This window comes from Oncorhynchus gorbuscha, unplaced genomic scaffold (genome assembly GCF_021184085.1).
Source record: "Oncorhynchus gorbuscha isolate QuinsamMale2020 ecotype Even-year unplaced genomic scaffold, OgorEven_v1.0 Un_scaffold_390, whole genome shotgun sequence".
Lineage (NCBI taxonomy): Eukaryota > Metazoa > Chordata > Actinopteri > Salmoniformes > Salmonidae > Oncorhynchus > Oncorhynchus gorbuscha.
The window spans coordinates 640,842-665,721 of NW_025745238.1; the positions used below are offsets into that span (position 1 = coordinate 640,842).

General features: G+C 43.2%; 1 protein-coding gene and 1 non-coding gene across 4 annotated transcripts; both read left to right on the forward strand.

The window, feature by feature from the left end:
• The first annotated feature begins 963 nt into the window (after window positions 1–963).
• LOC124018113 (paired amphipathic helix protein Sin3a-like) lies at window positions 964–24,814 on the forward strand. 3 transcript variants are annotated; one of them, XM_046333389.1, is made up of 21 exons: window positions 964–1,163; window positions 2,608–2,812; window positions 3,018–3,197; window positions 4,047–4,153; window positions 4,397–4,721; window positions 6,563–6,814; window positions 8,588–8,740; window positions 9,065–9,223; window positions 9,838–9,924; window positions 10,146–10,264; window positions 11,005–11,215; window positions 11,481–11,597; window positions 11,714–11,952; window positions 12,090–12,273; window positions 14,133–14,727; window positions 15,991–16,160; window positions 16,397–16,570; window positions 16,813–16,905; window positions 17,019–17,113; window positions 19,839–20,043; window positions 21,280–24,814. In XM_046333389.1, the coding sequence occupies exons 2-21, from the start codon at window positions 2,630–2,632 to the stop codon at window positions 21,511–21,513; spliced, it is 3,882 nt and encodes a 1,293-aa protein (XP_046189345.1). In that variant the 5' UTR covers window positions 964–1,163; window positions 2,608–2,629; the 3' UTR covers window positions 21,514–24,814. The 3 variants fall into 3 exon arrangements, with proteins under 3 accessions (XP_046189345.1, XP_046189346.1, XP_046189347.1); XM_046333390.1 differs by having other exon boundaries at window positions 9,086–9,223; XM_046333391.1 differs by lacking the exons at window positions 19,839–20,043; window positions 21,280–24,814 and having other exon boundaries at window positions 17,019–18,494.
• On the forward strand, window positions 10,349–10,486 carry LOC124018117. The gene has a single exon (XR_006835574.1). It is a non-coding gene; the product is annotated as a small nucleolar RNA U109 (small nucleolar RNA).
• Window positions 24,815–24,880: the final 66 nt, after the last annotated feature.

The window sequence follows — 24,880 nt, forward strand, 5'->3', positions numbered from 1 at the left end:
GAGTAAAATTATCCTGCAATTAGCTAATTATACTCGATTATATTTTTAAACTGCCGTTGACACATATTTACAAGTTTCCTCCACTGTTAAGTGAAATTGAAAGGTTTTCAAAGTAAAAAAAATATTTAACCTTTCTAATAACTCCCAATGCATACCAATCAAATTCGATCAAATGTATTTATAAAGCCATCAACAGTTGTCACATCATTACAGTAACCCGGTCTTAACTAATCAATATTATTGATACTACTCCCGCCCCACGTTTACAACAAACATAGATCGTGCTTTTGTACGCACAAAGACGACTCATGCTGGGGCTTTAGTTCATCTGGCTATCAGTCTTCAGGTGCAAGGACAAACCAGGTCTGATACGCAGTTTGTCACAAAAAGGCGTATTGGTCTCCTACTACCGCTGAAATAGTGTTAATCCTCATGAATTTCACTTAATTCAAACATTTTATACCCATGAAACATAAACCCTCTGACTGACTACCAGATTCTCCGAAGTAAGAACATGTAATTTACCATTTGGAAAAGCACCAGAAGGAAGCACCTTTTATAGTATCGCTTTGGTTATAACTGATTTGTGAAGCATCTATAGTCTGGTTCATAAATACTATATGTTGTGCTTATGAAGTCGTTGAGCACTATAATACCTATGCGGTTGTGCTGTATCCTCGTGTCAAGATACGAAAAGGCACAAAGTAGCGTATTATGTTCATACAGGTACAGTAGCTATATTTCTTACATTATCATCGAGTTTATGGTTCTATATATGATATTTTGTAGTCAATGGTAAAAAAAAGAAAGTTTGCGGAGGTCTAAAAATGCATGCAAGTAACAATTTTTCCCTGATCTGAGTGACTGGAAATCTGACCAATGAAGTTCCGTTGCTATTGTTTCCTCTGTTGAAGAGTTGCCAATTATCATTTAGAATGGGCGGAGACTAGCCGCCCTCATTGGAACCACGCCTCTGTTCAAGGAGCGTACTAGCCACAGGGATTGTTGTTAGCGGGTTTGCTAGCAGGGGCAGTTCTTCTTTGACATTTCAATTGGAATATGCACCTTCAATCTTGATACGGTTTAACTGGCGATTTTTTGTCATTTGACTGAGAAAATCCAAATTTGGTTCGACAAGTTGTTATTGGTCTCAGTCAGTTGAGGTGAGTTTATCTCTCAAGCTAACGTTAGCTAGCTAACTAAGCCCATTTGAAGCAAAACTAAATGGCGCTAGCTACGTGCTGTTACAGCAAGTTGCTACATAACCTTGTCAGACAGATGCATAAATACATCTCAGAAAATGTTCTTTCTGCTGGCAGACTGAGTCTTTAAACATTAACGATGCTTGCTTTAGCATGTCGAAAATGTCGCTAATGTTCGCTGGCTAATGTGTTTTTGACGATTAGCTAGCTACAGTAGTTCCATGAGCTAGTGAACAGCATCGTACAACAGTAGTTGGCTAGCTAAACATGTAGATAGGATTCGGACAAATTAACGACTTGTAACTAGCTAATCCTGAAAAAAAACACATTTATCCAGCGAAAAACAGTATTTGCTACAGTATTGAGATAATGTTAGCAAGGACAGTTGTTGTGCTACCTAACGTTAGTCGAATCACTGGGTTTCATGATGATGACGTTCGACCATGGCTGGTTAGCGTAAAGCCACAATGTGTTGCTAGCAGTAGCTCACTAAAAAGACCACCGGGAAGTCAACCATCCCTGGTTAGCTAACGTTAACTGAAATCTATTTTTAATTTACATTTTCGTTATTACGATAGCTAAGGCTAACGCGTTAGTTAACAATGAAAAGGCAAATAGTTAACAGTACTCTGCACATTATTTGACCTGACACGCTCGTACATTTAGCCACACAAGTTCGGGCGCGCACGACTCCGCTAGCAGTGGATGGCGTCAGGCCCTCTCTTGGCAGAGGGGGAGGGGAATGGGCAGGTCTTATGGCTGGTTTAGAAGCTAACCGCTAGCCAGTTAACATCTCACTGTTAGCTTGTGGATTGTCTTTGGGACATGTCGCCACCGCTAAATAAGAAACATACATTTAATTGGATTAGACTTATGGATGTGTTCCCTAGCCATATTCCATATGTTGGTTTACCATCTTGAGTGATCAGAGTAACGTTACTTCCGAGTTATCTTAGCAAGCACGCTAGCTAGATAAATGGTTGAATAACGTTGTCCAGTCGGTATCTTGCCAATGCGTCCCTCGTCCCTACACACTATAGTTAGCTACATAGTAATCTATGTTTTGTCCACTAAAGCAGTCCATGTGAATTCTAGCTCATATTCTGGTCAAACATCCTTCTTTGTGACGTACTGAATTCTCCAGCCTTGTTGGGGGGGGGGGGGCTACCAACCACTCTCCTTCCAAAGTGATCACAATAACGTTCATATCACTTTTTTCCAAAAAAATATAGCCACTAGTTGTGGTTGAGACAGAAACTGGAGAATCCCATAAATGTGTGCCACAGAGTCTGAAATGTGCTAAATGAATGTATGCAACTTGAAACTCGCAGTTGTGTCAGGGTGACTATCGATTTATCAATCAAATATGCCTAAATGTTAACTGTGTTGTACCTGTGCCTCCTAGCTCTTTTGAGTATGAATATACAATGAAGCGGCGTGTGGAGGATCAGGAACCAGTATTTGCGTCCCAGCAGCAGCGTCGCCCCCCAGTCCCAGGTACTGCGGAGGGCTTCCAGCACCGCGTCCTAGCCCCAGCCGTGTACGAGGCCGTCACCGACAACATGCAGCCTTCCCCCGGCATCCAATACTCCATCCCCCAGGGTTACCAGGTATGGGACCTGTTGCCCTATCTCTTTAATCTAGATGAGAGCATGTTGCACAGAAAATAATAATTTTGCTAGATTCTACAATGCATTAATTTATAAGTGCCAATTAACCAGCAAACTGTAGTTTCTGTATTTGCCTTTTTCAAGGCTTTGTTTACTATTTTACCACAGGCAGAATGCTGATATTTGACTGAATCTTGTCCTCCAGGTTCCCACAATGCCCCAGAACTCCAGTGGCCATGGACATGCCTCTAGTCCCGCTGCACTTGTCGGGCCCCACCCCCACAGTCCAGCTGTCCAATCACAGGGGGCTGCGGTGGTCCAGAGCCATGCCCATCCTTTGGCCCCTATGGCCCCCTCACAGGGTGCCCAGTTCCAGCGACTCAAGGTGCATTTTTCATATGTATACATTTTATTGAATGTACAAAAGAGATCAAAATAAGCACATGTACTAAATACAGAATAAAGTGGAGGTATGATGGACTCAATTAGGACCTGTTGATTTCAAAGCATGGTAGATAATAGGGCTGGGAGTTGCCAGGGATACAATATCATCACCATACTTAGGTACCGATATGTATTGCGATTCTATATGTATTCTGTCATTGAATTGCTATTCCACGTTACAAACATTGCTCACTGTATGACTGCTGCAGAGGGACGAGAGCCATGGGAAAATTAGTTTTGATCAGTCATGGAAATACAAGTGCTGAAAACAAGCTATGAAGGAGAAGTACTGGAGTGTAGGGATCCAGAATGGAGCAGCGGTCTAAGGCACTGCATCACTACAGACCCGGGTTCCATTCCGGGCTGTATCACCACCAGCCGTGATCGGAGTCCCATAGGGTGGTGCACAATTAGCCCAGCATCTTCCTGGTTAGGGGAGGGTTTGGATGGGGTATCTTCCTGGTTAGGGGAGGGTTTGGATGGGGTAGGCCGTCATTGTAAATTAAGAATTTGTTCTTAACTGACTTGCCTAGTTAAATAAAGGTTAAATACCTTTTTTTAAGGTGGTTCAGCCAACTAGTGCAAAAATAATCTTGGGATATTGTCAAAATGATATCCTACGTTTAACTGTATTGAGCCCCCCCATCACTAGTAGATAATACAGCAATGAGACTAGTCAACAATTAAAGTATGGAGCTCATTGGGATGTTTTCATTATCTTGATCAATGCCCACTTCATCTCCTTATACCTTTTGAGAACATTGTTTGACTGGCATAACTGTGTTTGTAGGTTGAAGATGCTCTGTCCTACTTGGACCAAGTGAAACTGCAGTTTGGGAATCAGCCTCAAGTCTACAACGACTTCCTTGACATCATGAAAGAGTTCAAGTCACAGAGGTCAGTTACAATTTAGTTTGTTTTTCTAAGCAAACACTGTAAACATCCATGTAAGTCGTGAACTCTTGCTGCAGGAAGATATTCCATGTGTTTGAGGGGATCAGTTTGAGCAAGGCGAGGTGGGGAATCACTAATCTTGATAATTAGTAGTTATTTGAGAAGCGAGGTGATTTGTAGATCAGTGATTCTGCACAGTCTAACTACCATGTAGTCAATCTTAAACACACACATTTACTTTCACAGCATCGACACTCCAGGTGTGATCAGCCGTGTCTCCCAGCTCTTCAAGGGCCACCCAGACCTCATCATGGGATTCAACACCTTCCTGCCGCCGGGCTACAAGATCGAGGTCCAGACCAACGAGCAGGTCAACGTGACCACGCCAGGACAGATCCACTACATCACCCCGCACGGCATCTCTGTCCAGAACCTCCCCGTTACGGGGCCACCCAGCCAGCCGGTGCCCCATCATCACCAGGCCCTGCAGCTGCCCAGTGGACCCCCCACCAGCACCGCCACAGCCAGCACCGCTCTACCCACCCAGCCTACACCGGCCAAGACCAGCAAGGTTCCAGCTCACTAAGACCCCTTTCCTTTGTTGTGTCATTCTGTGCAAGAACCTCTTCTCAAGTTCTTTGTTTCTGCGTGTTTAGTTTCCTATTGGAGATTTGAACCACAAGTCATTGGCTTATTTCTTCATTTGTTATGTAAACATGTATTCATTTACTTATTACTGTATAGTTGCTTATGTCAAATATATTATTCAACTGTTTTATTGTTATGTGCTGCTGTACACTACCATTCAAAAGTTTGGGGTCACTTAGAAATTTCCTTGGTTTTGAAAGAAAAGCACCTTTTTTTTGTCCATTAAAATAACATAAAATTGATCAGAAACAGTGTAGACATTGTTAATGTTGTAAATGACTCTTGTAGCTGGAAACGGCTGGTTTTTAATGGAATAACTTCATAGGCGTACAGAGATCCATTATCAGCAACCATCACTCCTGTGTTCCAATGGCACGTTGTGTTAGCTAATCCAAGTTCATCATTTTAAAAGGCTAATTGGTCATTAGAAAACCCTTTTGAAATTGTTAGCACAGCTGAAAACTGTTCTGATTTAAAGAAGCAATAAAACTGTCCTGGAGCATTAGCATTTGTGGGTTCAATTACATGCTCAAAATGGCCAGAAACAAAGTACTTTCTTCTGAATCTCATCAGTCTATTCTTGTTCTGAGAAATGAAGGCTATTCCACGTTGGAAATTGCCAAGAAACTGAAGATCTCATACAACACTGTGTACTACTCCCTTCACAGAACAGCACAAACTGGCGCTAACCAGAATAGAAATAGGAATGGGAGGCCCCGGTGCACAACTGCGCAGGAGGACAAGTACATTAGGGTTTCTTGTTTGAGAAACAGACGCATCACAAGTCCTCAACTGGCAGCGTCATTAAATAGTACCTGTAAAACACCACTCTCAATGTCAACAGAAGAGGCTACTCCGGGATGCTGGCCTTAGAGTTCCTCTGTCCAGTGTCCGTGTTCTTTTGCCCATACTAATATTTTATTTTTATTGGCCAGTCTGAGATCTGGCTTTTCCTTTGCAACTCTGCCTAGAATGCCAGCATCCCGAAGTCGCCTCTTCGCTGTTGACGTTAACTAGTGTTTCGCGGGTACTATTTAATGAAGCTGCCAGTTGAGGACTTGAAGTGTCTGTTTCTCAAACTAGACACTCTGATGTACTTGTCCTCTTGCTCAGTTGTGCTCCGGGGCCTCCCACTCCTTCTATTCTGTTTAGAGCCATTTTGCACTGTTCTGTGAAGGGAGTCGTACATAGTGTTGTACAAGATCTTCAGTTTCTTAATTTCTCACATGAAATAGCCTTCCTTTCTCAGAATAAGAATAGACTGACGAGTTTCAGAAGAAAGGTCTTTGTTTTTCTGACCATTTTGAGCCTGTAATCGAGCCCACAAATGCTGATGCTCCAGATACTCAACTAGTCTAAAGAAGGCCAGTTTTATTGCTTCTTTAATCAGAACAACAGTTTTCAGCTGTGCTAACATAATTGCAAAAGGGTTTTCTACTGATCAATTAGCCTTTTTGAAATTATTAACTTGGATTAGCTAACACAACGTGCCATTGAAACACAGGAGTGATGGTTGCTGATAATGGACCTATGTAGATATTCCATAAAAAATCAGCTGTTTCCAGCTACAATAGTCATTTACAACATTAACAATGTCTACGCTGTATTTTGGCTTAATTTGATGTAATTTTAATGCACACAAAAAAATTGCTTTTCTGTATAAAAAAAAAACAATGACATTTCTAAGAGACCCCAAACTTTGAATGGTAGTGTATATTTCATATTTGGGGGCAACTCATTGTCGATCTCCTTTTCCCCCCACAGCCGATGCAGTCTCCTGCCCTGACCCCGACTAGCCAACCCAACCCATCAATCCCATCCTATGCCTCCCCACGGTCCCCCTCGGTCCAGTCCCACGCCCCGGTGAGCAGCACCCCTTCCAGCGGGCCTCCCCTGCAAAACAACCAGCCAGTGGAGTTCAACCACGCCATCAACTACGTCAACAAGATCAAGAACCGCTTCCAGGGGCAGCCCGACATCTACAAAGCCTTCTTGGAGATCCTGCACACTTACCAGGTAAAAACACAGCGCGAGAACTGCCCCACACAAAGCATTTCATTCAATAAATCTGGCTTCTTTCTGAAGGGTGATTTATTTTCAGTGTAAACAACAAGCTATAAAAAAGACAGTGTACACACAGAGATCTGTTCGTAACCTGGGTCACCATTCAATATGAACTTGAGGTTCCATTCCAGTGCTATAACGAAACTGCCGACGGGGCAGTGGTGCCCTTTGTGTGGTCTCCCTGGTCACTTTCTGGGAACAGGGATACAAGAACCAGAGATAATCATTGCAGAAAGAAACTTTAGAGGAAGGAAATTCAGATCATTCTGATTGTGCGCCGCCCTGGCCCAGTGTCGTCCTGGTTAGGGTTTGGACGGTGTAGGCCATCACTGTAAATAAGAATGTTAACTGACTTGCCTTGTTAAATAAATACATATAATGTTATTTACATTGACCCTATTATGTCATCCATGGTTAATTCTTGGTGTAGTCTGTAACCAGTGGTCTGAAGTTCTTGGTATAGTCTGTAACCAGTGGTCTGAAGTTCTTGGTATAGTCTGTAACCAGTGGTCTGATTGAAGTTCTTGGTGTAGTCTGTAACCAGTGGTCTGATTGAAGTTCTTGGTGTAGTCTGTAACCAGTGGTCTGATTGAAGTTCTTGGTGTAGTCTGTAACCTGATTGAAGTTCTTGGTGTAGTCTGTAACCAGTGGTCTGAAGTTCTTGGTGTAGTCTGTAACCAGTGGTCTGATTCTTGAAGTTCTTTTGGTGTAGTCTGTAACCAGTGGTCTGATTGAAGTTCTTGGTGTAGTCTGTAACCAGTGGTCTGATTGAAGTTCTTGGTGTAGTCTGTAACCAGTGGTCTGATTGAAGTTCTTGGTGTAGTCTGTAACCAGTGGTCTGATGTTCTTGAGTCTGTAACCAGTGGTCTTTCTTGGTGTAGTCTGTAACCAGTGGTCTGATTGAAGTTCTTGGTGTAGTCTGTAACCAGTGGTCTGATTGAAGTTCTTGGTGTAGTCTGTAACCAGTGGTCTGATTGAAGTTCTTGGTGTAGTCTGTAACCAGTGGTCTGATTGAAGTTCTTGGTGTAGTCTGTAACCAGTGGTCTGATTGAAGTTCTTGGTGTAGTCTGTAACCAGTGGTCTGATTGAAGTTCTTGGTGTAGTCTGTAACCAGTGGTCTGATTGAAGTTCTTGGTGTAGTCTGTAACCAGTGGTCTGATTGAAGTTCTTGGTGTAGTCTGTAACCAGTGGTCTGATTGAAGTTCTTGGTGTAGTCTGTAACCAGTGGTCTGATTGAAGTTCTTGGTGTAGTCTGTAACCAGTGGTCTGATTGAAGTTCTTGGTGTAGTCTGTAACCAGTGGTCTGATTGAAGTTATTGGTGTAGTCTGTAACCAGTGGTCTGATTGAAGTTCTTGGTGTAGTCTGTAACCAGTGGTCTGATTGAAGTTCTTGGTGTAGTCTGTAACCAGTGGTCTGATTGAAGTTCTTGGTGTAGTCTGTAACCAGTGGTCTGATTGAAGTTCTTGGTGTAGTCTGTAACCAGTGGTCTGATTGAAGTTCTTGGTATAGTCTGTAACCAGTGGTCTGATTGAAGTTCTTGGTGTAGTCTGTAACCAGTGGTCTGATTGAAGTTCTTGGTGTAGTCTGTAACCAGTGGTCTGAAGTTCTTGGTGTAGTCTGTAACCAGTGGTCTGATTGAAGTTCTTGGTGTAGTCTGTAACCAGTGGTCTGATTGAAGTTCTTGGTGTAGTCTGTAACCAGTGGTCTGATGGCTGCTTTTGCAGAAGGAGCAGCGAAACGCGAAGGAGGCGGGGGGGAACTACACTCCGGCATTAACAGAGCAGGAGGTGTACGCTCAGGTGGCACGGCTCTTCAAGAACCAGGAGGACCTGCTCTCGGAGTTCGGACAGTTCTTACCGGATGCCAACAGTTCAGTGGTGAGTGTTTCGCGTCCACGCTAAAATAGTGCTCTATTGCAAGAGATAATGCTTCCTTCACCTGAGATGTTATTTCAGAATGATAGAAGTTGAGTTTAAACTATGTGAGGACATTGAATTACAAACTTGGCCACTGTCGTATCGTATTGTTATTTTCATATGACTAATACCACCTGTTTTATTTACTACATCATGTGACTCAGACAGGGTCTTAGATCAAGATGCACTGATAATGCCTTTCAGTTTGATGTAAAAGTTGTATGTTCTGTGCAGATCTACACAGATGTTGCCTATCTTAAACTCTCACGTTTATCTCTGATCCAGAGTTGTCCCCCTTTTCTCCAGCTGCTGAGCAAGACCACGGCCGACCGGGCGGAGTCGGTGCGCAACGACCACGGCACCACGGTCAAGAGGCAGCGGCTCAACCAGAACGGCTGTCCAATCCGGAGGCATTCTGGAGCGGGCGCAACGCCTCCCGTCAAGGTAAACTAGCGCCCTCTCATTGACAGTGTCAAGCCTTTGTATGTAAACGTTTTGGCGCCAAACCGGTGGCAGTTGTGAAAGAGTAAATAATTGAGAATAATTTCATCGTTTTACTTTTTTCAATAATTAGGTTATTTTCTCTTAAAACCATATGGTCTATCCACTAGAAGCTAATGGACAATATGGACACAGATATAACAAATTAATACTATATATTGTTTTGTTTTTAAAAAAGTTATTCAAGTATAAATTACCCAAATTACCATAGATTACCTGTTAATTACCAAAATTACTGAAGATTCCGATAGATTACCGGTAGCTTTGCAACCATAGTTGTCAGACATGCGGTTATTATGAAACTAGTTAGCAATAGTAACAGTTGTAATACTGTTCAGACAGCTTAGAATGGTATACTTTTGACTAGAGTGTCCCATAGATCTGTCAACTCTTTAAATGTGGGATTTTTACCTTATTTTTTAGCTTCTCTTATTTACTGTAGAACTGTAATATACCTCTGAGGCCTCTGTCCCTGTATCAGTTAATTGGTCTACCATGTCAGTGGCAATGTAGTCCTTATTTATAGTCCTCAATTCTTCTCTTTCCCACCCTTGCAGAAGAAACCCAAGATGTTGGGGAAAGACCATGCCATGGCTGAGGCCAGCAAACACAGCATCGGCACAGAATCTCTCTTCTTTGAAAAGGTCCTTCTCCATTTTTGTTTTAAACCTAATGTGAATGTTATACAATAACATAAAATGTGATCTATACGAATGACACCTATAGAAATGATTTATTCTGTTCCAACTGAACATGATTTTGAATGAATGAATTGCCTGGTTGTGATGAGATGCTGTCTCCCTTACTGTAAAGTAATTCAGCGTGTGTTGAAGTGTGTATTTACAGAGCTGCTTTCTTATCATAGGTGAGGAAAGCCCTCCGGAGCTCTGAGGCCTATGACAACTTCCTGCGTTGTCTGCTCATCTTTAACCAGGAAGTGATTTCTCGTGCAGAGCTTGTGCAGCTAGTGCTGCCATTCCTGGGGTAAGCTTTAAGCAACTGTCACCTGCGCGCCAAACAACCATTTAAAAAACTTTGCACAATTTATCAGCCTGACTACAGGATGCGCTGCATAGCTGTTGCAACTACCTTCTCTGCTGTGAGGAGTGTAGACAATTCAGTCATGCTACAGCAGATGAGTAGAGTTAACAGGGCCACCAGCCTCTCAAGATCAGGCTGAGTCGGTAGTATAAAACTCTGACACTCTGAGCATGTCAAAAAGGTGTTGCTAATATGTTTGTTCTTAGGCAAAATTAATGTCCATGTTCATGATCTAAAAAGCTATAGGCATCCTTCTCCATTCCTATTATTGGCCTCCTATACATTGTCAGCTCGGGGAAGGCAGGTAGCCTAGTGGTTAGAGGCAGGTAGCCTAGTGGTTAGAGGCAGGTAGCCTAGTGGTTAGGGCCTAGTGGTTAACAGGTAGCCTAGTGGTTAGTTGCTGGGTTATCGAATTGCTGGATCGAAACCCCGAGCTGACAAGGTAAAAATATGTCGTTCTTTCCCTGAACAAGGCAGTTAACCCACTGTTCCCAGGTAGGCTGTCATTGTAAATAAGAATTTGTTTTTAACTGACTTTCCTCGTTAAATAAAGGTTAAATTAAAAATAAAATATTACATTAAAAATGGCCTTGTTCGTTAACGGCATGTGAAAATACAAGCTCTGTTATTCATCCTGATATTTTGCCGCCCATCTAACACCCATTCTGGAATGTGATCTGCAGAAAATTCCCAGAGCTGTTCTCCTGGTTCAAAAACTTCCTGGGCTACAGAGAGTCCAGCCACATCGAGAGCTTTCCCAAGGAGAGGACCACAGAAGGCATGGCCATGGAGATTGACTACGCTTCCTGTAAGAGGTTGGGCTCCAGCTACAGGGCGCTACCCAAGAGCTACACACAGCCCAAGTGTACAGGGAGGACCCCACTGTGTAAAGAGGTGAGCATAGCAGTTACTGACAGTCAAATGTTACCCGTCAAAATCAACCAAATTGAATCATAGGATCAATAAAAACCTGAGGAATTAGTCAAATACATGTTTGTCTATTTGAAAATTAAGAGCAAAGAAAATACAATTTTAGTCATCACTGTCATCCTGCCAGTGAAGTCGATCACATGGGGTTTAATTGGTTAGTACTGAGATGTTGTTCATCTTGGCAAGTGACTGAATTAGAGCAGAGTTTTAACAGTATGGTCCATTTCAGGTCCTGAATGACACGTGGGTGTCGTTCCCTTCGTGGTCAGAGGATTCCACCTTTGTCAGCTCCAAGAAGACCCAGTATGAGGAGCATATTTACAGATGTGAGGACGAGCGCTTCGAGGTGAGACTTTCCCCCCCTCTCATGGTAGTTATATTCTAATAGTACAAACCAAAGTATGCTGATGTCAGTACATCACTTCAGACAGGACATTTTCCATACTCTTCTTCTCCCTGCAGCTGGACGTGGTGCTGGAGACCAACCTGGCCACCATAAGAGCTCTGGAGGCCGTACAGAGGAGGCTGTCGCGCATGACGGCCGAGGAACAGGTCAAGTTCCGGCTGGACAACACCATGGGCGGCTGCTCCGAGGTCATCCACCGCAAGGCCATCCAGAGGATATACGGCGACAAGGCCGCCGACATCATCGACGGGCTCAAGAGGAACCCGGCTGTGTCCGTCCCTATAGTACTCAAGAGGTGTGATATGAAGAAGTTGTGTGATGGACAGTAAATGTAAATTAGAGTCATGTAAAGCGACCTAAGCAACAGCTTCCAGAGAACATGTTGCTGTCCCATGTTAACCACGGTATGTGTTCTGATTGACCTCGTTCCAGGTTAAAGATGAAAGAAGAAGAATGGAGGGAAGCCCAGAGAGGATTCAACAAGATCTGGAGGGAGCAGAATGAGAAGTATTACCTCAAGTCCCTGGACCACCAAGGCATCAACTTCAAGCAGAATGACACCAAGGTGTTCCGCTCAAAGACCTTGCTCAATGAGATTGAGACCATCTACGATGAGGTAAGAGGCAGTGATATACCACTTACTTGATCTGATCCATGTGTTAATATCTCCCAAGTATTGATTAAAGCTTTTTTATATATATATATATATATATACAGTGCCTTGCGAAAGTATTCGGCCCCCTTGAACTTTGCGACCTTTTGCCACATTTCAGGCTTCAAACATAAAGATGTAAAACTGTATTTTTTTGTGAAGAATCAACAACAAGTGGGACACAATCATGAAGTGGAACGACATTTATTGGATATTTCAAACTTTTTTAACAAATCAAAAACTGAAAAATTGGGCGTGCAAAATTATTCAGCCCCCTTAGGTTAATACTTTGTAGCGCCACCTTTTGCTGCGATTACAGCTGTAAGTCGCTTGGGGTATGTCTCTATCAGTTTTGCACATCGAGAGACTGAAATTTTTTCCCATTCCTCCTTGCAAAACAGCTCGAGCTCAGTGAGGTTGGATGGAGAGCATTTGTGAACAGCAGTTTTCAGTTCTTTCCACAGATTCTCGATTGGATTCAGGTCTGGACTTTGACTTGGCCATTCTAACACCTGGATATGTTTATTTTTGAACCATTCCATTGTAGATTTTGCTTTATGTTTTGGATCATTGTCTTGTTGGAAGACAAATCTCCGTCCCAGTCTCAGGTCTTTTGCAAACTCCATCAGGTTTTCTTCCAGAATGGTCCTGTATTTGGCTCCATCCATCTTCCCATCAATTTTAACCATCTTCCCTGTCCCTGCTGAAGAAAAGCAGGCCCAAACCATGATGACTGCCACCACCATGTTTGACAGTGGGGATGGTGTGTTCAGGGTGATGAGCTGTGTTGCTTTTACGCCAAACATAACGCCTTTGCATTGTTGCCAAAAAGTTAATAATAATAATAATAATATATGCCATTTAGCAGACGCTTTTATCCAAAGCGACTTACAGTCATGTGTGCATACGTTGTGTGCATACGTTCCATTTTGGTTTCATCTGACCAGAGCACCTTCTTCCACATGTTTGGTGTGTCTCCCAGGTGGCTTGTGGCAAACCTTAAACAACACTTTTTATGGATATCTTCAAGAAATGGCTTTCTTCTTGCCACTCTTCCATAAAGGCCAGATTTGTGCAATATACAACTGATTGTTGTCCTATGGACAGAGTCTCCCACCTCAGCTGTAGATCTCTGCAGTTCATCCAGGGTGATCATGGGCCTCTTGGCTGCATCTCTGATCAGTCTTCTCCTTGTATGAGCTGAAAGTTTAGAGGGACGGCCAGGTCTTTGTAGATTTGCAGTGGTCTGATACTCCTTCCATTTCAATATTATCGCTTGCACAGTGCTCCTTGGGATGTTTAAAGTTTGGGAAATCTTTTTGTATCCAAATCCGGCTTTAAACTTCTTCACAACAGTATATTGGACCTGCCTGGTGTGTTCCTTGTTCTTCATGATGCTCTCTGCGCTTTTAACGGACCTCTGAGACTATCACAGTACAGGTGCATTTATACGGAGACTTGATTACACACAGGTGGATTGTATTTATCATCATTAGTCATTTAGGTCAACATTGGATAATTCAGAGATCCTCACTGAACTTCTGGAGAGAGTTTGCTGCACTGAAAGTAAAGGGGCTGAATAATTTTGCATGCCCAATTTTTCAGTTTTTGATTTGTTAAAAAAGTTTGAAATATCCAATAAATGTCGTTCCACTTCATGATTGTGTCCCAATTGTTGTTGATTCTTCACAAAAAAATACAGTTTTATATCTTTATGTTTGAAGCCTGAAATGTGGCAAAAGGTCACAAAGTTCAAGGGGGCCGAATACTTTCGCAAGGCACTGTAAGCTACTCTAACCTGTGTTTTTTTTGCCTCCATTTAGCGACAGGAACAGGCTTCCGAGGACACGGCCCCCATGCCTGGCGGGCCCCACATGACCCTGACCTACCAGGACAGCCAGATCCTGGAGGACGCTGCCGCGCTCATCATCCACCACGTCAAGAGGCAGGTCGGCATCCAGAAGGAGGACAAGTACAAGATCAAACAGGTCATCCACCACTTTATCCCAGACATGCTGTTCGCCCGGCGCGGGGAGCTGTCGGATGTAGAGGAAGAGGAAGACGAGGAGGAGGAAGAGGAAGAAGACGAAACCGGGCCAGATGAAGACGGGTCAAAGAAGCACAACGGGTTGGCTGGCAGTGGTGGCTCCGCTAAGTCTAAGCTGCTATTCGGCAACACGGGGGCACAGAAACTGCGTGGCCTAGACGACGTCTACAACCTCTACTACGTCAACAACAACTGGTACATCTTCCAGCGCCTGCATCAGATCCTCTGTTTGCGGTTGTTGCGCATCTACGGGCAGGCAGAGAGGCAGATCGAGGAGGACTGCAGGGAACGGGAGTGGGAGAGGGAGGTGCTGGGTGTCAAACGGGATAAGAGTGAGAATCCTGCCGTCCAGCTGAGACTAAAGGAGCCCAGTAAGTCCAGACAACCTTTAAAACCAAACTGCAGCACGCTATGAACCCACTGACCATTAAGGTTTAGATCAAAGGATCACACTTTTTTTTGCACCCAGTTTAACATTTTTCTATGGAGAAAATGTACTTTACCTTCATCATGCAGTTTTCTATCTGCAAAGCTTTTCCTCTGAAAGTCTGTCACGTTGTTTTTACTTTCATATCTGAAAAAAATGTACATGTACAGTACATGCTAACGTCTCCAGGAGAATGTTTTTTTGACAACGTCAATGGTCCCAATACAGACCGTTTTTCCAATTGCACATAGATACCCTTCCTATCATTTACACCTCAACCAGGGGGAGATATACCCTCCAGATGTTTTCCTAATCTCAATAGGCTAGCCGGGATCATGACAACTGTCTGTATTTTTAAACCTTCTGATTTCAACACGTTTTGCCAATGTATGGCTCATTCGTGCCTAAGATACCCTCTGCAACCTCCCCCTAAGCGGAGAAAGCCACACAATCCTGACATTCAATGCTTCAAATATTTCCTGCATGTGAGCTGCGCTCGTTTGTTTCATAGTGGACGGGCACTTGTGAAGCTACACAGGTTAACTATAAATGTTTCGTTATTTTGATAACTGAGAATAAATCAAATACATCGGTCAAAACAATGCATCAGATCCGACGTTAGTCAGAAGTTCTCCTACTAATAACAGATGAGGGTGAGACATTAGTTACATAACAATTCCTAAATAACATCCTTATAGCCCATAGTGTCATACTATGAAGTGGACGTTGTTGTACACACCATCTCTCTTTTCACCAGGCTATGTTTTACCATAATGATCTGATCACACTGTGCTACAAGGGATGTACATTAAGTAGCCTACAGCAACCTTACCTGGGCCACATTCAGTAGCCAAACGTTGCCGAACGAAATGCCACCAATAGTCCGTTGTATCATTATTCTAATGTAGGCTACATGTCAGAAAGGCATGTTTGTTCCACATAGAGTATCTGAACTTTTCAAAACGTTGCATCTTGCTGAACGCACCTCTGATGTTGATTGGCAGGTGGAATGATGTCTAATGAGGTTGCAAGGTAAAAGTGGGAGGCGGGATCAGGGCAGCAGAACAATGAACTGATACACACATGTAACTTAAACAGTTTTCCGGGACCCCTTTTGGCTGGTGAACGCTACTTTCAAAAACCACTTGCTGAAAGTCTATAAAACATCTGTACTATTACTTTAAATCCTGACCTTCTCCTTTTCCAGTGGACATTGAAGTGGAGGACTACTACTCTGCCTTCCTGGAGATGGTGCGGAACCTCCTGGACGGTAACATGGAGCCCACCCAGTACGAGGACTCCCTCAGGGAGATGTTCACCATCCACGCCTACACTGCCTTCACCATGGACAAGCTCATCCAGAGCATTGTCAGACAGGTCAGTACAGTCTTTTCCCTCCGTTAGGTCCCAGACGGCGAGAAAAAGCCAACTTTGAGGAACATCTAGGTGCCAAAATTGTCAACTGAAATCAGTTGAGGACAATCTCTTTCAGGCGGTGGGGGAAGGGGGGGGCAACAGAGCTAAATGGGGGCCCACCCGGCCTAAACAATGATAACTTTGATGGCTGACTTAATGACTGTGCTCACACCTGGCGTTGTGGTTCCTATCACCAGCTCCAGCACATTGTGAGTGATGAGCTCTGCGTGCGCGTGACAGACCTTTACCTGAGCCAGAGCACCAACAAGGCCACCGGCGGCGCCCTGTCCACCCAGGCCTCCAGAGCGACCGCCGAGGGGGCATACCAGCGCAAGGCGGAGCAGCTCATGTCCGACGAGAACTGCTTCAAGGTACGGTATGGGTGGGTGGATGGCTGTCCCACCTGGAATGTTATTGTGTCTCAGGAAAATACTTTGAGTTGCATTTGAACTTTCATGTGTTCTCTCTCCAGCTCTCTGCTTTTCTCTCTTGCTTTCGTTTTGTTCTTCTGTCCCCATTTTGTTCTTCTGTCTCCCCTGGTACGTTCTCTCTGACCTTTGCTGTCTTGTCTTGTTGGTTGTCTTGTTGTTTGACTGGTTTGTTTGTGGTCCAGCTGATGTTTGTGAAGAGCCAAGGCAGCGTGACCCTGACCCTGGAGCTGCTTGACACGGAGGAGGAGAACTCTGACGAACCCGCTGAGACAGAGGTGTGTGTTTGTTAGTGTGTATGGCAGGCAGTCGCCACATGACATTTAGAACCGATTCAGATGAGTCAGGTTCTTGTGTTGTGACGGTAGTTCTCTTCTGGTTCTTTAAACAGCGGTGGTGCGACTACGTGGGACGCTACCTGAACTCGGACTCAGCGTCTCCAGAGCTGCGCGAGCACCTGGCCCAAAAGCCTGTGTTCCTCCCCAGGTGAGGCCTCTGGCTGTGTCTCCCCCGTCTGCACAGCTAACAGCATCTACCCTAAAGGCTCTCTAAGACAGGCCATGGTACTGTTTCACAAGCCAAAACCAGCTGACAAAAAAACAAAAACGACTCATTTTGAGAATGAGTGCAAGTCCATCTCCCTCTCGACGTGCAGGTCAGTTCCAGGTCAGTGTTTTTTGCACAAACCAAACTTTCAGGGCTTTCTCCCCGTAGCCTCAAACTAAATGGGGCCCCGAGACTTATCCACGAAGCACTTGTTTTGAAAAACTCTGCCAATAGTGATGAACACACACACCAGTTGAACTACAAGTGCACTAGGTCATTTTTGTGTTTGCTTTCCTCAGAAAAGTAGGCCTAAGTGCTAAAAAAATATATATATATATATGTTTAGTAGAAATGCTGACGGTGCCTGTCCTGTTTTTGTTAGAGAGAATGTAATTGGCTGTCTACTCGAAAAGCAACTTGTTTCCCTCCATTTCTGCCCCCTGCCTTTATCTCCGAAAGATTGCACTTTACCCTGCCATCTTTTTAAATAGACTCATTATTTATCCATTTATTCACACTTTTTGTTTTGTTTTACGGGGCCCTTTTATTTATGAATATTGCAATTTTTATATTATATTAGTAGGATAGTATTTATTTCAACTTTCCCACTCAACAGACTAGTCATCAAATCATTGGGTAAAAAAAATACAAAATATTTCGTTAGATTTTTTTTATTGTGAGAATAAGCCTACAATAGTGGTTTGATATAAAACTGAAAGGAGGAAGAAGAAGAAGAAGAAGCAGTGAACAGGAGTTGACGTTTCACATTGCGTATGTATGTAAGGGAAGGAAGTATTTTTATACCATGGAGCATATTAGTGTTCTATTGTACAATCATTTCCTCTGTTGGAGGAGAACCATTTGGTTGAGCAGAAATTCTATATGTACAGTGTCCTTAATTGCATTGTCACGACGGCCATTTTTTTTTGTGGCATTGGTGACAGGCAAAAGACCCCTTTTTGTCGGTCTAGAGAAAAGGATTCAGATAAAATCATTTTTTCTTTTTTATCAGCTGCCCTGTGTTTCCTGTAATTGTATTCATAGGGAAAACATTCTGTATGTGACTTCTTCTAATCACTGTTTAGATACATGTAAATGTTGTACGGATTGAGATTTGGGGTGTTCAGCATACTCTATTATAATGTGTAAAACAATTTAAGGATACAGTGCACTCCCGTTGCAATCTTTTTGTTGTGGGTGAGGTTTTTATACGAGTTGACCAAGACTAGTGCTGATAACTCATGAAAACCTGGTCAAGCACGGCATCTGCAACACTTGTACAAAAGAGAAGGGGCTTGTGAATAAAATGGTCTGAATTGTATGCTCAAATGTTGGTGTATTTCTTTCCAGACGTCTCTCTGAGAATTGCATGGAAGGGTGGTTGGGTTCTCTATTAAGCCCTGAGATGAGTGTTGCACATCAAGCCTGTCTGTCTTTGGTTTTCAGTGCTTGTTGCCATTTTTTCAAAAAGGGTGTCCATAATGTATCATATACATTTCAATGGGCTGGAAGGACCCGTGCAAAACAGGAACAAAAAAATTGGCGTCAGCCCCCCCCCTCCCCCCTTTGTTTTATTTTACCCATTGCATATATTTGCTACTTGCCTTGACTGGATATTATTTATCAGTGATCTCATCCGCATTTAGTCTGTTTCTCATATCAAGAATATGAGAGGTTGGTACAAAAGTCAATAGGCATTATTTTCCACCCCTAAAAGTACCTTCAAACAGCAGTGACAACCAGCAGGTTGTCTTTTCAGTTAAACGTTATCCTCATTGCATGGTCATAACTGCTCTGTACATTGTCAGTGGAAGTACTGTATGTGCACATCAAAGTATCCTTCAACCCATATCCTGGCTTGTTAACCCTTTTGGCGGCAATGTGTAAAAAAACAAATGAAATGTCCTTTCTCCCATTTCTATTGGAAATTGGCTACTCTAACTGCAATGTCCTAAGTGGCATTGACAAAATATGCTTCACGGTTTCAGTCCTCGCTCACCTCTACCCTGTGTGGTAAGTACACATTTAAACCTTTCATTAAAGCGGGGTGAATAATAATTGCATTTTTAATGCTTGCAAAATCATTTTTAAAATCTGGATTCAATTTGATTGACCAAAATATTGTTTGCCAAGGATATTAAAGACTAACAAGAGAATCAACATATGAATGTCAAACGGAAGTGCACTGTACAGGAATACTGCTGCTACTGCAATAGAGCCTACCCTTCCCCTAATCATTTGTGTCCCAGTTAAACTCTTATTGGGTGAGTTGCTATGCATGGGTATATCAAGACAAATCTTTACAGGGACGGCCCGCTCAAATTTCGCATATTTTCTGATCTATTAAAATTGTTAACTTTGAGTCGGAAATGGAAAACATTGGCCTAAATGACTGAGTATTTTGACCTGTAAATAGCATTAGCGTTGGTCTGTTGTTTGGGAACCATGTGTCCTGTCATTTAGCTATAACTTTACACATCCTGTGCTCAACCAATGTTACAAATGGTATGGATATAGTGCATTGCGAGTCTAAGTACTCGCATGATTTGACCGAAATTTGCGTAAACTGTCCTTGTAAACTGAATTGCTATGTGGGAAGAGGGCACAGGTAAGCACGGTGTTACTGGCTCTGGTCTAATGCCAATCTTTCTCCTCTTCCAATCAGGAACCTTCGGCGGATCCGGAAGTGCCAGAGAGGGTGGGAGCAGCTGCAGCAGGCGAAGGCGGCTACGGGGACGTTGGAGAAGTCCCACAGTGCTGAGGACCTGAAGATGGAGTGCATGTTCAAACTCAACTCATACAAGATGGTGTACGTCTTCAAGTCGGAGGACTACATGTACAGGCGCACTGCGTTGACCCGGGCTCATCAGGTAGGCAACACCACCAACCAATGTTCCCGAAAAGAATGTGGGCCACTGAGCAAATTTCAGGTCTGCTGAATGCAAATTTGAACATTTCTGGAAATTCTGTGCAACTTCCAGCACGTGTTTACTGTGAACACTGAGGCTGTACTCCCTTTAAGTTTTAACAGTGGCCAAGTAGGCTACTGTGGCTATTTGATCGGAAACAATGGATAAAATGGATCCCATACCGTTTTAACATGGAAATAGCTGTTCTGTCATTCAGCCTACAGTAGTAGCCAATGTGTGGTGTTCAATGTAGGTCTACATTCTATGAGACTTTAAAAACAACATGTGGGCTTGTCATTAACCTGTTCATACACTTGACTGAAAATGTTGTTTGATGCAAGAAACCACTTTACAAAATAAAATTAATTAATATTCCCATACCATTACTACAGAGAATCAGACTAATGCCCTCTGCCTATTGGCTACTTTGCTTATTCAAGTCTGTCTCCAAATACAACACTGTCCCTTTAAGACAGTCTCTTTACCTGACTCACTTTTAAAAGAAGTCTAGAAATGCACACATTTTGTGCTCTTGTAAGAAGCAATCACTCCCCATTTGCTGACTACAAATGATCTATAACTGGGCTAATAACTCACTGACTAGCAAAGGGTATGAACAAAATGTGCAGGGAATAGTCTAGAACAGTGGTCACCAACCTTTTCTGAGTCCCAGTCACTTTCTGAGTCAAGATGCAATCTGAGATCTACCGCTCAGAATTTTTAAAAACATGACTTAAGTCTATGCAACATTAACCAACATGAGCCAATTAAAAGACTAAATCCAAAACAACTAACAATAAACTGAATTCATCAATGTTCAGTATTTTAAATGGTAAAGTCATGTCTTTCTACAACAAATGTTTCCATTTTGGGTGGTAAACTCGATAAAGTATTCAATAATCAAGGCATTAGAATGTACCGTAGGCCACCGAAATACTGCTCCTTCCACAAAAACATGTACCCAGGGGGACCTGGCTACTATTTCTATTTGGCTGGCAAGTAATGTGCTGACAAGTAATGTACATGTGGATAACACTGAAGATATTGGAATATGTAAAGATATTGGAATATGTCATATTATGAAATAATTTAGAGAAACATAATGGCCGCTTACTGACGTTTCAACCCACATGGTGTTGGTCAGAGTGCTGATATGATCTTCACTACAGCTAACCCCGGTGTCCCTCCCTTCCCCAGTCCCACCAGAGAGTCCACACTCGCCTGCACCGCCGCTTCCAAGGCTTGGTGGACACCTGGGCCAAGGAACACGTGACCAGCGACATGGCCACCGACACCCGCAAGTGGCTGATGGGAGAGCGTCGCGAGGGTCTGTTGCCGTGCACCACCACCCGGGATCCCCAGGTCCTCTATTACCTGAAAATCAACAGATACCATGTGACGTATCATGGCAGCTCCTCAGGGGCACCTTAGCTCAACCCGGGTGACGAGATTTACATTTACATTTAAGTCATTTAGCAGACGCTCTTATCCAGAGCGACTTGAGATGACAGGAGTGTATTACTTGTCGTCATTTTAATACATCAGTTTGGCAGCAAATTGCTGGATTCTGGAAACTGATGGATTACTTTATATTTGTTTTTATAAGGACTTTTTAAATGGACCCTCCCTATCTTTGCAGCACAAAAAAAAAGCCAAATTTCCTATGTGGCCACCAACCAGTTGTCCATCAGCCCCCTGAACCCCCACCCACCCCTACCAGCCTGTCTTATGCCCCCTTTGAATACAGCAGAAGACGTGCTGCGACCGAATACTCTGAGTGCAAGAAAGGAAGCCGTTGTCGTGAAACAGCTATTGATCCTCGGCTGGACTGATCCTCAGACTGATGGATACTGTTGAGAGCCATGCAGAAAGAGCCATACAGAATGCTTGGCCTTCTCCCCCCCTGTTTTGAAGCAATATACACCCATTGAAGTGGTTGAGGAGCACCACACCATCTGGTGTACAGGTCTCTAGTTTAACTGCTAAGGGGAACCACACAAGTCTCTCACAACCACTGTGAGTAGGAAGACTAGCATACAGGCATGGACTATGAACATGTATTTTATCCAGACCACAAGATGGCTTTTGGATTTTGTATAATTGTAAAGCCTGTGAATGTTTTTTTCAGTGGTACAGGTATGTGTACTATGTGTCCACAACATCTCTGGCAGCCGTGGTGTAGTTATTGGGCAGATTTCTGCGAAAATACCAGGTTTTCCCCCAGTCAGTCAAGTATAGTAACATCAGACTACCCACATACTGCTGATTTTGTAAATAGCTTGTTGATAGTCGTCATTTTTGTCCGAGATGTGCATTGATGTGTACCCTAACAGACTTAGTTTAGACCTCGGGTCAAAAGTTGCTGAAGAGAAATAGCCTATATTGAAAATGCTCAAATTTTAACAACTGTTTTTACCAAAGGAACTTTATTAGAGCCTTTTTCCTTTGTGTTCTGTTTCTTTCGTGTTATGTCATGTAAGCCTTCATTTAGCAAAGTATAACGTTTTCATTGTCTTGAAATGGATCATTTTATACAAAATGTTTCAAGACCTTATTTGTCTATCTGGTTTTTCACTCAAGTCATTGGCACCAGTTCCCATTCGGAATTTCTGAACAATGAATGTAGCCTAGAAACGATTTACGTTTTCCCTGTACATAATGTAAACGGTTTGTACCCCCTAAACCAATTCTCCAGTAATATATCCATCAGAATGTCTGGATCAGGCATCAAATATGGAACCGCTGATTCCATAAATCCACGTCGTCTTATTGTGGTCGGGATGATAGTTGCCATTGGTAACAGGCAGGTTGTTGCGTGTTAAGATTCCCACTTGGATCACAGGTTCCTCCTCCGGGGCCACAGTAGAGGGATCAGTCATGCCACCACCTCCACAGGACCAATCAGCCACATGCAGCATCCCCATCTCTACTTTCTGGTAAATGTCACTTTAAACATGATTCAGAGACGTAAGCCTCAGAGACGTAAGCCTCAGAGACGTAAGACTCAGAGACGTAAGACTCTTAGACGTAAGACTCTTAGACGTAAGACTCAGAGACGTAAGCCTCAGAGACGTAAGACCTCAGAGACGTAAGCCTCAGAGACGTAAGCCTCAGAGACGTAAGACTCAGAGACGTAAGACTCAGAGACGTAAGACTCTTAGACGTAAGACTCTTAGACGTAAGACTCTTAGACGTAAGACTCAGAGACGTAAGACTCAGAGACGTAAGAATCAGAGACGTAAGCCTCAGAGACGTAAGCCTCAGAGACGTAAGCCTCAGAGACGTAAGCCTCAGAGACGTAAGACTCAGAGACGTAAGACTCTTAGACGTAAGACTCTTAGACGTAAGACTCTTAGACGTAAGACTCTGAGACGTAAGACTCTGAGACGTAAGCCTCAGAGACGTAAGACTCTGAGACGTAAGACTCTGAGACGTAAGACTCTGAGACGTAAGACTCTGAGACGTAAGACTCTGAGACGTAAGACTCTGAGACGTAAGACTCTGAGGCGTAAGACTCTGAGGCGTAAGACTCCCGAGTCTGTTTCTGAAGCACAATCATGTTCCATTAAAATCAATCCAGATGAGATGTGGTTCTGCCTACTTTACAAGGTATTGATAATGTCTCAATATAAAGAGAACAGTGGTAATGCCCCCCCCCCCAATGATAAACAGCACTGTTTTATACTGTCATGTTGTACACGTTCGGAAGGTGCAGGTGTAGACACACACACACACACATATATACAATGATTTGTGAAATTGTATTCTGATCGCCAAATCTGGTCCATGTCCATAATAAGATCCACATTGACAAATCTGGTCCATGTCCATAATAAGATCCACATTGACAAATCTGGTCCATGTCCATAATAAGATCCACATTGACAACCATATGAGTATATGTAAATGTATACCATTCAACCGCTACAATTGAATCATCAACAACCAAGCAACAAGCACACTGCATTTGACATGCGATTCCTTTTTCTTGTAAGAAGTCCTGTCCCCAGAAAGGTTGCGCCTGTAGTGTTTTGGGTTGGTGGTAATACTTCCATTTTCCCAGTGTTTCATCATCGAATGAATTAAGTTTCATTTTGTCTAACCACATGTCACACCACTCGGTACCTCTTCACGTCTGACCAGAACCTTCTCATCTGGCTCTGTTTCTGTCCAGCATAGCCTGTAAATTCTGGATGTTAATTCTGATCTCACATGAGAACCTGGGCATTCCGATTTACATGAACAAATGTAAACAAAAACACTTTGGCTACGGACATCAACCAGATCCTCAGATCCACTTGACTGAAGTCTTGCTCCTACATTACCGATGGAACGATCTCATGGAATAGATCCAAGCCACTACACCAAGGAATTACTTTGGGGAGAGTTGTGTGTGTGTGTGAAGTTGAACTGCCACCAATTGATCTGGAAGGAGGACATTTTAACAACCCAAATAGGACCAGTTTCCCCATCAACGTTTGGCCCCACAAGGCGACTCTGTCAGTGCTGTAACCAGCTAAAGACAATCTCTGTTTCTATCTTTAGACTGATTTTCATTTTTATATTTACTGTGTTGAACATGGAGGACGACCGGGCAGCTGAATTGTATATACAAACTACAAAGACTACATTTGTAGCCCATTTTCTGTGTCCCTTTGTCACCTCTTCTTTGACTTCTATGATGTTGTGTAGTATGGTGTTTGGCATTAAACTCTGATTTGAATAGACTGAAGCCTTGTCCATAGTTTAATTTATTTTAAACCTCTAGGTGGCGGTCAAGTTGCTTGAACAAGAGAAA

What these genes read in the sequence shown, in the direction of transcription:
- LOC124018113 (XM_046333389.1), top strand. Translation starts at nt 2,630, where the DNA reads ATGAAGCGGCGTGTGGAGGATCAGGAACCAGTATTTGCGTCCCAGCAG. An exon ending in CGGATGCCAACAGTTCAGTG is followed by an intron (nt 8,741 to 9,064) that starts GTGAGTGTTTCG and finishes TCTCTGATCCAG; the next exon opens with AGTTGTCCCCCTTTTCTCCA. An exon ending in GCGCAACGCCTCCCGTCAAG is followed by an intron (nt 9,224 to 9,837) that starts GTAAACTAGCGC and finishes CCACCCTTGCAG; the next exon opens with AAGAAACCCAAGATGTTGGG.